This window comes from Trichechus manatus, unplaced genomic scaffold, assembly GCF_000243295.1.
Source record: "Trichechus manatus latirostris isolate Lorelei unplaced genomic scaffold, TriManLat1.0 scaffold00058, whole genome shotgun sequence".
Taxonomy (NCBI): Eukaryota; Metazoa; Chordata; class Mammalia; order Sirenia; family Trichechidae; genus Trichechus; species Trichechus manatus.
This window is the reverse complement of record NW_004443994.1, coordinates 3,833,682-3,845,851: the sequence shown is the minus strand read 5'-3', so window position 1 is coordinate 3,845,851 and position 12,170 is coordinate 3,833,682. Positions and strand designations below refer to the sequence as shown.

Below are 12,170 nucleotides of genomic sequence, written 5' to 3'. Positions count from 1 at the left end.
CTAGAATCTGAATTTTTTAAAGAATCACATTTTGTATTTAGGAATTTGTGAAACTGTCTATATTTTACTCCCAGAAATGTTCTCTCTTACTAGATCATGAAGGAGAATATTTGCAACAAGGAATATCTTCTGCCTCGAAAATGGACGTTGAGAAAAAGCAGTTTACAACCTTGATAATATTCACCCACCAGCTGGGTTTTGCTAGGGTGCTAAACCAGGCATGAGAACAAATGCTGTAATAGGTTCCAACCAAAAAATGCCAGTTGGGAAAATTGTAGTAACTCTAAGTCTTACTTGGGATTGCATGGTCATCTACATCTTCAAAATAATGGGAATTTATAAGCTAATCTCGAAATCTTTATAAATACTTCCAGATGGAAAAAGAGAGAATTCCCCAGTGCTAAGTGGTGACCTGGGCTGGCTATCCTCAGCAGAGATGAATGCAGCAAGTTTAGATGTTAACAGTTGCCTGTATTTCTAATTAGGACTCATCTGATAGTTTTAGGTCAGTGTGGCTGTAACTCAGGGTCTTTGGGTTCCTGATAATTGGCAGTGACCTTGGTAAAGTAAACCAGCTGCTGCTTGTATTAGATACACCTGGTTGAAATATGTGATCTTGTGAGATGAGTTTAGAATCATCCAAAACAGCAGTTCAAACCTATTTATATTCCCCAAAGGCTTGGATGGGCCAAAGTCATTCTGGACTCTCCAGAGGCTCAGTGTGAAGCAGAACTCAAAGGCCCCTTGAAAAACTAAAAGGATTCAGGGCCTCTAGTGAATCATCCAGTAGATGGCAATGAAGATTCTTTATATTGCTCTAACCTAGAACCCCTCCCCCTTCTTGAGGCACCAAGGCAATGACCTTCAGGATCTACCAAGGTCCCAGCCAGACTTACCTTCAACTTATGCTCCATTATCCTTTCTAACTCTCTAATATAGTTCTCTCTTTCCTTCTCCAGTTTCTCTTTCAGTTGGCCCTTGTTTTCCTGTAAACTCCTGTCTTGAGCCTCCTCTTGCTGCTGCTGCTCCATCTGTTTCTGTCTTAGAAGTTCCAGTTCCTTCTCAGCTGCCTCCTTCTTGGCTCGCTCCACTGCCCATGAAGATTTTACAAAGAAAAGAAAATAATAGTCAGGCTTGAGCTCTACCTGACTGAGATCATAGACAAAACAAAATTCGAAAGGGGGTTGGCAAATCCCTGAATTCACCCAGTAGCCACTTGGACATCAAGAGTAGGTTTGCAAATGTGATGGGAAAGCCCCTGCCTGTATGGGTGGACTTACAACCACAATCCCCTTGTTATTTTCAGATTCAGCACAGCGTGAGTTCCACAGAAGGAGAGGAAGAACATTGTTTCAGGAAGATCTATCTTCCTGTAAGATTCCTCAGAGGGTATTGCAGGAACAAACCTGCCCACTGTGGGCTGAGCCTTGCCACTGTACCTGCTATGGCCTTCTCTGCATTTGTGAGGGCTTTGTCTGACTGCAGAATGGAATTTTCTATTGGTGCCTGAGACTGCAGGAAGCTCTGGAGGACCTCGTTTGCCTGAGGAACCAAGAAAAAGCAAAGGACTGAAATTTTCACTGAGGAGATTAGTGCTGCATCAACAAGTCTGTTCATGTCATTTTTACTTCCTGTTAAAATCCTCCGGCAGATCACTACCAAGTCCAAACTTAATGTGATGAGAGACTCTCCTTACCGCCATTTCCCTCTCCCTGCAATTCCTCTTATGGTGCCACTTCCCACCACCCGAATTAGGTTCTAGCCACTCAGAACTATGCACAGTTGTACAATCACACACCCTTGGGTGCTTTTCCATATTTGTACATCTATCTACCTGGGGCTCTTCCCTTCATGTAACATCTCATCTTGGATAACACATGTACAAATACTTCAAAATTTACATCACCTTCCTTTTCCGGGAGGTTTCCTAGACCATCTTCTCAATCAATGGGAAATGCTTCCTCTAATCTCTGTTGCTGCTCTCCCCTGACACTTGCTGGATGTGTAACTTTAGGCAAGTTATTTAGCCTACCTGTGCCTCTCAGTTCCCATCTGGAAAATGTGGAGTGTATGAGTACAATGCTTCATACCTGATTTGGAAGATCAAATTAAAACCTCTAGGGAAAGTGCTTATAATTGACTGCCACAACAGATATAATTGTTTGATATATTTTAGTTGTATTGTTATTGTCATGTTTATTACCACGACTGGTGCAGCTCTGGACCACAGGTTCATAGTGTTTAGCTCTGTCTGCAATTGTCCATTTACTTGACTATTTCTCACTTTTGATCCACCTTGAGTGCAAAGACTCTGACTTTATTTGTAAATCCTCAGCCCTTGGCAAAATGCTTGCCTCTTGGTTTGATGAAGGGAATGAATCATTTCTGTTCTGTTTCCCCTGGATTTCTGATTCCCATACTCTTTCATTGTAACTGAACATTTCTACTGCCAAACATTTGTACACATAAATGTTAATAATGAATAAATAATGGACATTGAAAGTTAAAGGATTTATGATATCACCATGCTCTCCTCTTCCTACAGCTGCTGCTGTGTTATGAGGTTTCAGGGAACCTTTGATTCTGGTCTGTAGGTGTCCTTGTGCTCCACTTGTTCCTCACCTTTACTCCTTTCCTGGGTACTTGAGAATAGTCCCGTTCAATCTTTTTCTTTGTTTCTATGTAGAGCTTGTACCCTCCAGGGACAAAAAAAGTTCCAGCTGAAATACTTTCCATCAGGGCCTTTGAAAGATGATTCAGTTTATCCCAAGAGTATTTAACAGAGGCCTCTTCATTCTGCAGCAAGAAATCCTCCTTTTTCTTCTTTACGATTTCCTACAAGGGAAATGTAGAAGAAAGTCATCAGAAGAAAGAAATTGGGAAGATAAAATTTTAAAGAAACTAGGAGAATTGTCAATTGTTGCCATAAGTAAAAATCGACTCAATGACACCTAACAACAACAACAAGGGCATGCAATGAATCAGGAATCAGGGGACTTGATCTACTCCCATTTCTGAGAACTTTCCTAACCTGCCTGGGACTCAGTTTTCTCATTTGTGAAATGATGGGTTTGCATTATGTAACCTCTGTGATTCTTTGCACCTATAGCAGTCAGCGATTCTATCTTCAATGATACAAGGATACAAGAGCATTAAAGTTAAGAATAGCCTGGAATGAGGCTCTGATAAGTGAAACGTTGGTCCTAAGGAATGGGAAAGTATGTTCAGAAAATCGATAAGCTCCGGAATGACTTTTGGCTGTTTTGTTGAAGGATTTGACTCCACAGAAGTATTCACATAAAGAGTTACCTATACTGATTTTGTTCAGCGATCATCTAGATTTCTGGATAAAGTGCACAACCTTTAGGGGGAAAAAAGAAGGAAATATAACCCCTGTAACTCTCTCTCTTATGAGAATTCAGATTACTTTATCCTTAGTTAGAGATAAGCCATAGAGTCAATAAAGGCACCTGTAGGCTTCATTTCTTAATGGGAAGTGTCACAAAAGGTAAATATTAAGTACCACAAGCATCTTCTGGAACTCTTGATTTTCATCCTTGAAGCAGTGCTCCATGAAGACTGCAATGGCTTCCTTCTCACAGGCCATGTGCACATCCAGAAGCTCCTGGAGCGTGTCTGTGGGGAGCCTTGCACGCTGAGCCATCTGCTCACTGTAGTGGTCAGCTGCCTTCTGCATGGCTGCCGAGTTCTCACGTTGGGCCAGAGTTGTCACCGCATTCTCTAAACAAGGCACTGCTCCACTGTTGATGGTATCCACATAGGTCTCCACCAGAGTTCCCAGCCCTGAATGAGGCAGGAAATTTAGGGATAAATAGCAAGTTCCTAGATTCTGAGACTACATTTCTAAAATCACATGCACGCGTGCACACACACACACACCCCTACTTCCTTCTAATATCATCACCTTCATTTTCCTATTGACTCCTCCTTGTATGGTTCTCCAGGTCAGAGCATTAGAAAAATAAAGTGTCTACCTTCATCCAACCTACTCAGGAGTGTCAGGAAAAATGTAATTTCCCATTAAAAGAAATTAAAAGGAAAATAGATTACACAAGTAATCAGATAAGGCAGGGTAAATTACACTATATTTATTCCTAATTCTTAGGCTTCCAGTGAATTTTTAGGAATTTATGGGCTAATATTTATTTGTGGGCTGCATTAAACTCCAAAAAATATCTTTTGTATTCTCCTTGCAAAGAACATTTATCATATAGGACTTTCCCTGAGAAGATGGTATATTCTGTTCTTATATATGCCTTTAGTAATTTTATCATCAGTGGAGGGTTTTTTCAGAAACATGAAGCCCCAGATATCCATGACAATGCTTACAATTTTGGAGAGGGATTTGCAAACCCCCTAAAAAATATAAACACTAAAATATACATATTTCTTCATGGAGTGTAAATATCTGTATATCCATACTTCTATAAAGAATCAAAAAAAATTCTAAGAAACACATTATATAATATATTCAACACATATTTCTGTTGTTGTTAGTTGCTGTCAAGTCGATTCCAACTCATAGAGAACCCACAAGTGCAGAGTAGAACTGACCTGTAGGGTTTTCAAGGCTGTAACCTTTCAGAAGCAGATCACCAGGCTTATCTCTCGAGGCATTGCTGGGTAGGTTCAAACTGCCAACCTTTCAACTAGTAGTTGTGTGCTTAACCATTTGCACCACCAAGGGACTCCCAACACATATTAGGCCCCACATGAATATGAAAAAGAGACTCACGATTCCCGTTGACTATGATTCCCTCTCTGAGGGTCTTGGTTTTTGCATTGGTGAATATGTAAGAACAGAATTTTTTTGTTTGCTCCTGAAAATTAGGATCCAGTTCATATTCTCGCACATCCTCAATATGGGCTAGGAGTTTTTTGTCACTTGATGGCCGGTCAAAGACAAAACACTTCCGGTTTGGAAAGAAATTCCTGATGCACTCCCTGGGCTGATTGGATATTTGGGCTTTGAGATTCTTACCTGAAAAATAGGAAAAAAATATTACAGTGGCCAAAGCCTTGGGGCACGGAAGCTAAAGATTTTCATGACCATTGACTTTTGTATCTTTGCAGTCTTCAATGCTTCCATGTTCTGAAACCTGTTAAGAACAAAGTAGCTACTATAGTATTATGATAAAATGTGCAAAGACATGAAATTAGGAAAAAAAAAGAAAGAACAGAATCAGCATTTCTCAAGTTGAATAAACTAAAGAGAAAATTCAAGCCTTGAGTTGCAATATTGAAGGATTCTATGGGCAAAAAAAAAAAAGAATGATGCAGGAAGTATCAAAACAAGATGGAAGGAATACACAGAGTCACTGTACCAAAAAGGGTTGGTTGACTTTCAGCCATTTTAGGAGGTATTATATGATCTAGAGTCACTGGTAATTACAGAAACAATTTAAGCTGCACTGAAGGCATTGGTGAGAAAAGGCTCCAGAAATTGACGGAATACCGATTGAGATGGTTCAACAAACACATAGAACACTGGAAGCCCTTACTTCTCTATGTAAAGAAATTTCAAAGACAGCTACCTGGCCAATTGACTGGATGAGATCTATATCTGTGCTTATTCCAAAGAAAGGTATTCAAATGAGATGCAGAAATTGTCAAACAATATCATTAGTATCACAAGCTAGCAAAACATTGATGCAGATAATTCAAAAACATTTGCAGCATACTTTGACAGGGAACTGCCAAAAGTTCCTGTTTGATTTACAAGATCACAGGGAAAAAGGAATATCATTGCTGATGTCATATGGATCTTGGCGATAACCAGAGAAGATCAGAAAGATATTTACATGTGTTTTATCGACTACACAAAGACATTTGACTGTGTGGATCATAAAAAATTATGGATAACAGTGTGAACAATGAAAATTTCAAAACAAATGTGCTCATGTGGAACCTGTTCATAAATCAAGAAGCCTTCATTTGAACAAAACAAGGGGATACTGCATAGCTCAAAATTAGGTGTGTAGCAGGATTGTATCCTGTCACCTTACTTATTCAAGCAGTATGCTGAACAAATAATTCAAGAAGCTGGACTATATGAAGAAGAATATGGCATCAGGACTGAAGGAAGACTCCTTAATAATCTGTGATATGGGGCTAACACAAGCTTGCCTGCTGAAAATAAAGACAACTTGAAGCTTACTGATAAAGGTTAAACACTACAGCCTTCAGTATATACTATAATTGAACATAAAGAAAATGAAAATCCTCACACTTGAACCAATAAACAACATCATGATAAATTACAAAGAAATCAAAGATGTCAAGGATTTCATTACTTGGATGAGCAATCAACATCCATTGAAGCAGCACCCAAGAAATCAAATGACATATTGCATTAGGCAAAACTGTAGCAAAAGACCTCTTTAAGGTTTTACAAAGCAAAGATGTCACTTTGATGACTGAGTAGCATCTGACTCAAACTGTGGTCTTTTCAGTCACTTCCTATTGATGAGGAAGTTGGATAATGAAAAAGGACGACAGAAGAAGAATTGATGCATTCAAACTGCAGTTTTGGTAAAGAATATTAAATACACAGTCGACTGCCAAAAGAATGAACAAATCACTCTAAATAAATACTACCAGAATGTTCCCTAGAAGCAAGGATGGCAAGACTGACTCACTTACTTTGTACACGTCATCAGGAGAGATCATTCACTAGAAAAAGACATCATGTTTGGTAAATTAGAAGACCAACAAAAACAAAGGATGGATTGAAACAATTTAGCCACAACAATGGACTCAAACATAACAACAATCATGAAGATGGCACAGGAGCAGACAACAGTTAGTACTGTTATAGATAAGGTTGCTGTGAGTCAGAGCCAACTCCAAGGTAACTAACAACAACAATATGTTTATTGAGCTCCCTTGACATAGACCTTCAATGCCAGTTTGAAAATTAAATTTAATTTACAACGGCCAACGTGGCACTATAGACAGAAACACTACATCGTCCCTCCACAGCAAAGACCTGAAAAACTAAGTCAAACAGAGACAAACATCAATCCTGGAACCCTAAGCATCAAATGAAGCATCAAATGAAGAGATATAGAACTCAGCCAAGCACCAAATAGAATAATAAACTGACAGGGAACAGAGACCGAGGAGAGATACATGCAGAGGTCCCCTATCAACTAAAGTAGCACAGATTCATCATCTAGGATTCCTGTTGGAGATTGGTAAACAGGGAGTATGGGAAAGCAGCTTCACAGAGCTCCCAGCAGGAGACAGAACAACAGGTAACCAGCAATATATGCTTTCCCACTCCCCCACCCTTCTTCACCCCCCTCGACCTCCCCTGCTTCCTGCAGCTACAGTCTCTTGGCTGGGACGCACCAGCTCCTGCCCTTTGCTGCTTGGATTCCACTCGCCCACACTGGCCGGCTCCTTGAGTGCCATGTGTTTGTTGCTGGTGTTGCTTTTTTCCACTTCTTTTGGTTTCTTCCATAGCTCTACTACCTCCCCTTCCTTGATGTCAAATACCTGGCTCTGTATGCCATCTTTGCTTCTTCCTGAAAGGCTGTGAAAAGCCACTCGACTGTGGAACTGCTTCCCAGCCCGGGCCACCACACTGGTGAGATCCCCGGGGCTTTTTTGTTTGTTTGTGTGTTTTGATTTGTTCTGTTCTGGTTTCTTTATTTGTTTTCTTTTTCTTTTCTTGGCTTGGGAGCCCCTTCTAGCCGGGCTGTACTTCACTGCTTGGGAGCTACTTCCTCAGGCTGTGCAACCGTGAAGTAGGATCCCTGGGGGCATTTCATTTTTCTTTTTAGTTTGTTTGTTTTTCTTTGTTTTTTTTTTTCTTAGTTTTCTTTTCTCTATTTTTCCCTTTTTGTATTTCTTCATTTCTCAGTTGATTGTCTCTCTATACTTACTTTTTCCTCCTGTTTCCCGAATAGCTGGTGCTGTGTGACATCTCTGCTCTTTCCAGCCTGGCTGTACTTCATGGCCTGGGAGTCACCTCCCCAGTCTTCGCAGTCACATCTGAGAGGTCCTTGGGGGCTTTTGTTTTCTAATTTTTATTTATTTTTTATTCTTTTTTTTGTTTTTCTCTTTTTTCGGTCTCTCATCTCTCCACTCCAATGCAAGCTCCCTTAGCAGTCTTTTTTGTTTGTTTGTTTGTTTTTGGCTCCTGTTTCTCTCTCCTCTTCCCCATACCCATCTTAGCTCCACACATCACAGTCTTCCCCCTCCTTCCTGCATAACTGCACCGTGCACTGAACATCACATCCCAGAGCAGCACAGGCACAGCCTACCAGAACCTTCCCTGCACTGATTCCCAGCCTTCCCTGTCAACCCTAGTACATGCCACAAACAACTCATCCCAGTAACTCCCCTTCAGCTGGACCTGCTGTACCACAGCTGAGTGACTGACCCTGCGCATTGGATAAGGAGGCAAAAAGTATCACGCCCATATACCAGCAAAAAAAAACAAAGAATGCACAGCTCACCTGCTCAGATGTAAGCAAATAAAACAAAAAGCAGGACGAAATAAACAAATCTACAATCAATAAATCAGCAAAATAATTAACGAATATCCTGAAGACAGCAGACAATATTGAAACATATACAAAAAACAGGACAGGATGGTTCCAGTAGGTGTCCAAAATAAAACACCAGATGACTTTCCAGCAGAAGAAAAGGCACTAGAACTACATAATAGGGAATTCAAATCTCTAATATTCAGAGCTATCCAAGAGTTGAAGCAAAAAGCAGACAAAAATGAGGAAAAAATAGACAAATTCATGGAAAAGGCAAACAAAATCATGGAAAATATAGAGAAAAAAGGAAGAATTCAGGAAAATTATATAGGAATAAAATGCAAAATAAATTTGCAACTAGAAATCATACAAAGACAAAAAATAGAAATCCAAAAGATAAATGACAAGATGTCAGAAATGGACAGCATCATATAAAGGTTGAGGAGCAGGTTTGAAACCATGGAAGAAAGGATCTGCGAAATTGAAGACAAAAACTTAGATACAACTCTATTTGAAGAAAAATCAGAAAAAAGAATAAAGAAAAATGAAGAGATGCTGAGAATTGTGTAGGATACAATCAAAAGCAAAAATTTGCCAGTGATCGGAATTCCAGAACAGGGGGAGAAAACAGAAAACACAGAAAGGATCATCAAAGAACTGCTGACAAAAAATTTCCCCAATATCATGAAAGATGAAAAGTTGACCACCCAAGAAGCTCAATGAACCCCATATAGGATAGAATTCAAAAGAAAATCACCTAGGCATATTATAATCACACTCACTAAAACCAAAGACAAACATAGAATCCTGAGAGCAGCTTGAGAAAAACAAAAAGTCACGTACAAAGAAGAAACAATAAGACTAAGCTCTGATTATTCGGCAGAAACGATGCAGGCAAGAAGGCAGTGGGGATGACGTATATAAAACCTTGAAAGAAAAAAATTGGCTGCGAAGAATAATATATCCTGCAAAACTCTCATTCAAATATGATGGTGAAATAAGAACATTTCCAGATAAACAGAAATTAAGGGACTATGTAAAAACCAAACCAAACTTACAAGAATTACCAAAGGGAGTCCTTTGGCCTGAGAACAAATAACATCAGACCACAGGCTGAATCTAGGACACAGAATAGTAGCAGACAGATGCTAACCAGGAAATGAACTCTCAAAGACTATCTGAAACTAAAAGAATTAAAACAGGGAACAAGAGAGGTTAATCTGTAAATGACAACAAAATCAGAAAAATAAAAGAGGGAATAAATGGTATAGATACAGAATTTTCTAATGGAGAGGAAGGTAAGATAATATGAAGTAATAATAGGCTGGGTCAAACCTAGGAAGATACGGGTAAATTTCAAGGTAACCACAAAGAAAGTGAAGAAACCTAGTCATCAAAATAAAGAAGAAAAACATAAAGTCTCAGTAAAAACAAAATCTACAAAAACAAAAGAAATGAAAAAAATCCACAAACAAAACAAATTCATCACAGAATAAGAGGAACAAAGAAAAAGTCAGCACCACCAGAAAAAGCACTACAAAATGATAGCAATATACTCAAACCTGTCAATAATTACACTGAATGTAAATGGCATAAACACACCCGTAATGAGATAGAGTGACAGAATGGATAAAACATCAGGATCCATCAATATGCTGTCTACAAGTGACACATCTTAGAAACAAAGACATAAATTTATTAAAAATAAAGGATGGAAAAAAAAATCAAACAAATACCTACCAAAAAAGAGCAGAAGTGGCAATATTAATCTCAGATAAAATAGACTTTAAAACAAAATCCATGATAATAGACAAAAAAAGACACTATATAGTGATTAAAGGGACAATCCCTCATGAAGACATACCATAATAAACTTCTACCCACGCAATGACATGGCTCAAAAATACATAAAACAAACTCTAACAACACAGAAAAGAGAAATTGACAGTTCCACAATAATAGTAGGAGACTTGAACACACCACTGTCAGTAAAGGACAGAAAACATCTAGAAAGAAACTCAACAAAGATACAGAAGACCTAAAGGGCACCATCAGCCAACTTGACCTCACAGACATATGTAGACCATTCCACCCAACAGCTGCAAACTACACATTCTTTTCCAACGCACAGGGAACATTCTCCAGAATAGACCACATCTTAGGCCACGGAGCAACCCTCAACAAAATTCAAAAATATTGAGATAATACAAGGTATATTCTCTGACCACAATGCATTAAGTTAGAAATTAACAACAGGAAGAGCAAGAAAAAAAATCAATTACATGGAAACTGAATAACACCTTGCTTACAAACCACTGGGTAATAGAAGAAATGAGAGATGGAATCAAAAAATTCCTAAAATCTAACAAGAATGAAAATACACCATACCAAAACCTTTGGGACACAGCAAAGGCAGTCCTCAGAGGACAGTTTACAGCAATAGACACACACATTAAAAAAGAAGAAAAGCAGAAAGTCAAAACATTAACTACACAACTCGAACAAATAGAAAAGAACAGCAAAAAAGCCCACAGCCACCAGAAGAAAGGAAACAATATAGATCAGAGCAGAAAATCAATCAATGTAATCCACCATATAAATAAAAGAAAAGAAAGGAATAACACAATCATCTTAATTGGTGCAGAAAAAGCATCTGACAAAGTCCAACACCCATTCTTGATAAAAACTCTCAATAAAATAGGTATAGAAGGGAAATTTCTCAACATAATAAAGGGCATCTATGCAAAACCAATGGCCAACATCTTTCTTTATGGAGAGAGACTGAAAACATTCCTCTTGAGAACAGGAACAAGACAAGAATGCCCTTTATCACTACTCCTATTTAACTTTGTGCTGGAAGTCCTAGCTAGGGAAATAAGGCAAGAAAAAGAAATAAAGGGCACCCAAATTAGTAATGAAGAAGTTAAACTGTCCCTGTTTGCGGATGATATGATACTATACGTAGAAAACCCAAAAGGCTCCAAGAGAAATCTACGGGAACTAATAGAAAGCTTCAGCAGAGTATCAGGATACAAGATAAACATACAAAATTGGTTGGATTCTTATACACCAATAAAGAGAATGATGAAAAGGAAATCAGGAAAACAATACCATTTATAATAGACCCTAAAAAATAAAATACTTAGAATAAATCTAACCAGGGATGTAAAAGACCTATACAAAGAAAACTACAAAACACTACTGCAAGAAACCCAAAGGGATCTACATAAATGGAAAAACATACCACACTCATGGATACGTTGACTCAACATCATGAAAATGACAATTCTACCCAAAGCAATTTACAAATACAATGTGATCCTGATCCAAATACCAACAACATTCTTTAAAGAGATGGAAAAACTAATCATTAACTTTATATGGAAAGGGAAGAAGTCCCAGATAAGTAAAACGGTACTGAAGAAGAAGAATAAAGTAGGAGGACTCACACTACCTGACCTCAGAACCTACTGTACAGCTATGGTAGTGAAAACAGCCTCCTACTGGTACAACGATAGATACATTGACCATTGGAACAGAATTGAGAACCCAGATGCAAATCCATCCACTACGGTCACCTGATCTTCGACAAGGGCCCAAAGTCCATCAAATGGGGAAAAGACAGTCTTTTTAACAAATGGTGCTGGCAAAACT

The 12,170-nt window shown here is 38.7% G+C and overlaps 1 protein-coding gene across 1 annotated transcript in view; it reads right to left on the bottom strand.

The window, feature by feature from the left end:
* Positions 1–647: 647 nt before the first annotated feature.
* Positions 648–12,170, bottom strand: part of LOC101355701 (guanylate-binding protein 6) — an 18,992-nt gene continuing 7,469 nt past the window's right edge. The window contains exons 5-9 of the mRNA XM_023733386.1: positions 4,757–5,002; positions 3,524–3,804; positions 2,623–2,835; positions 1,440–1,542; positions 648–1,090 (exon numbers count right to left, since the gene is read on the bottom strand). Coding sequence (XP_023589154.1) covers positions 780–1,090; positions 1,440–1,542; positions 2,623–2,835; positions 3,524–3,804; positions 4,757–5,002 — 1,154 coding nt within the window. The 3' untranslated portion in view covers positions 648–779. The remainder of the gene's footprint in view (positions 1,091–1,439; positions 1,543–2,622; positions 2,836–3,523; positions 3,805–4,756; positions 5,003–12,170) is intronic.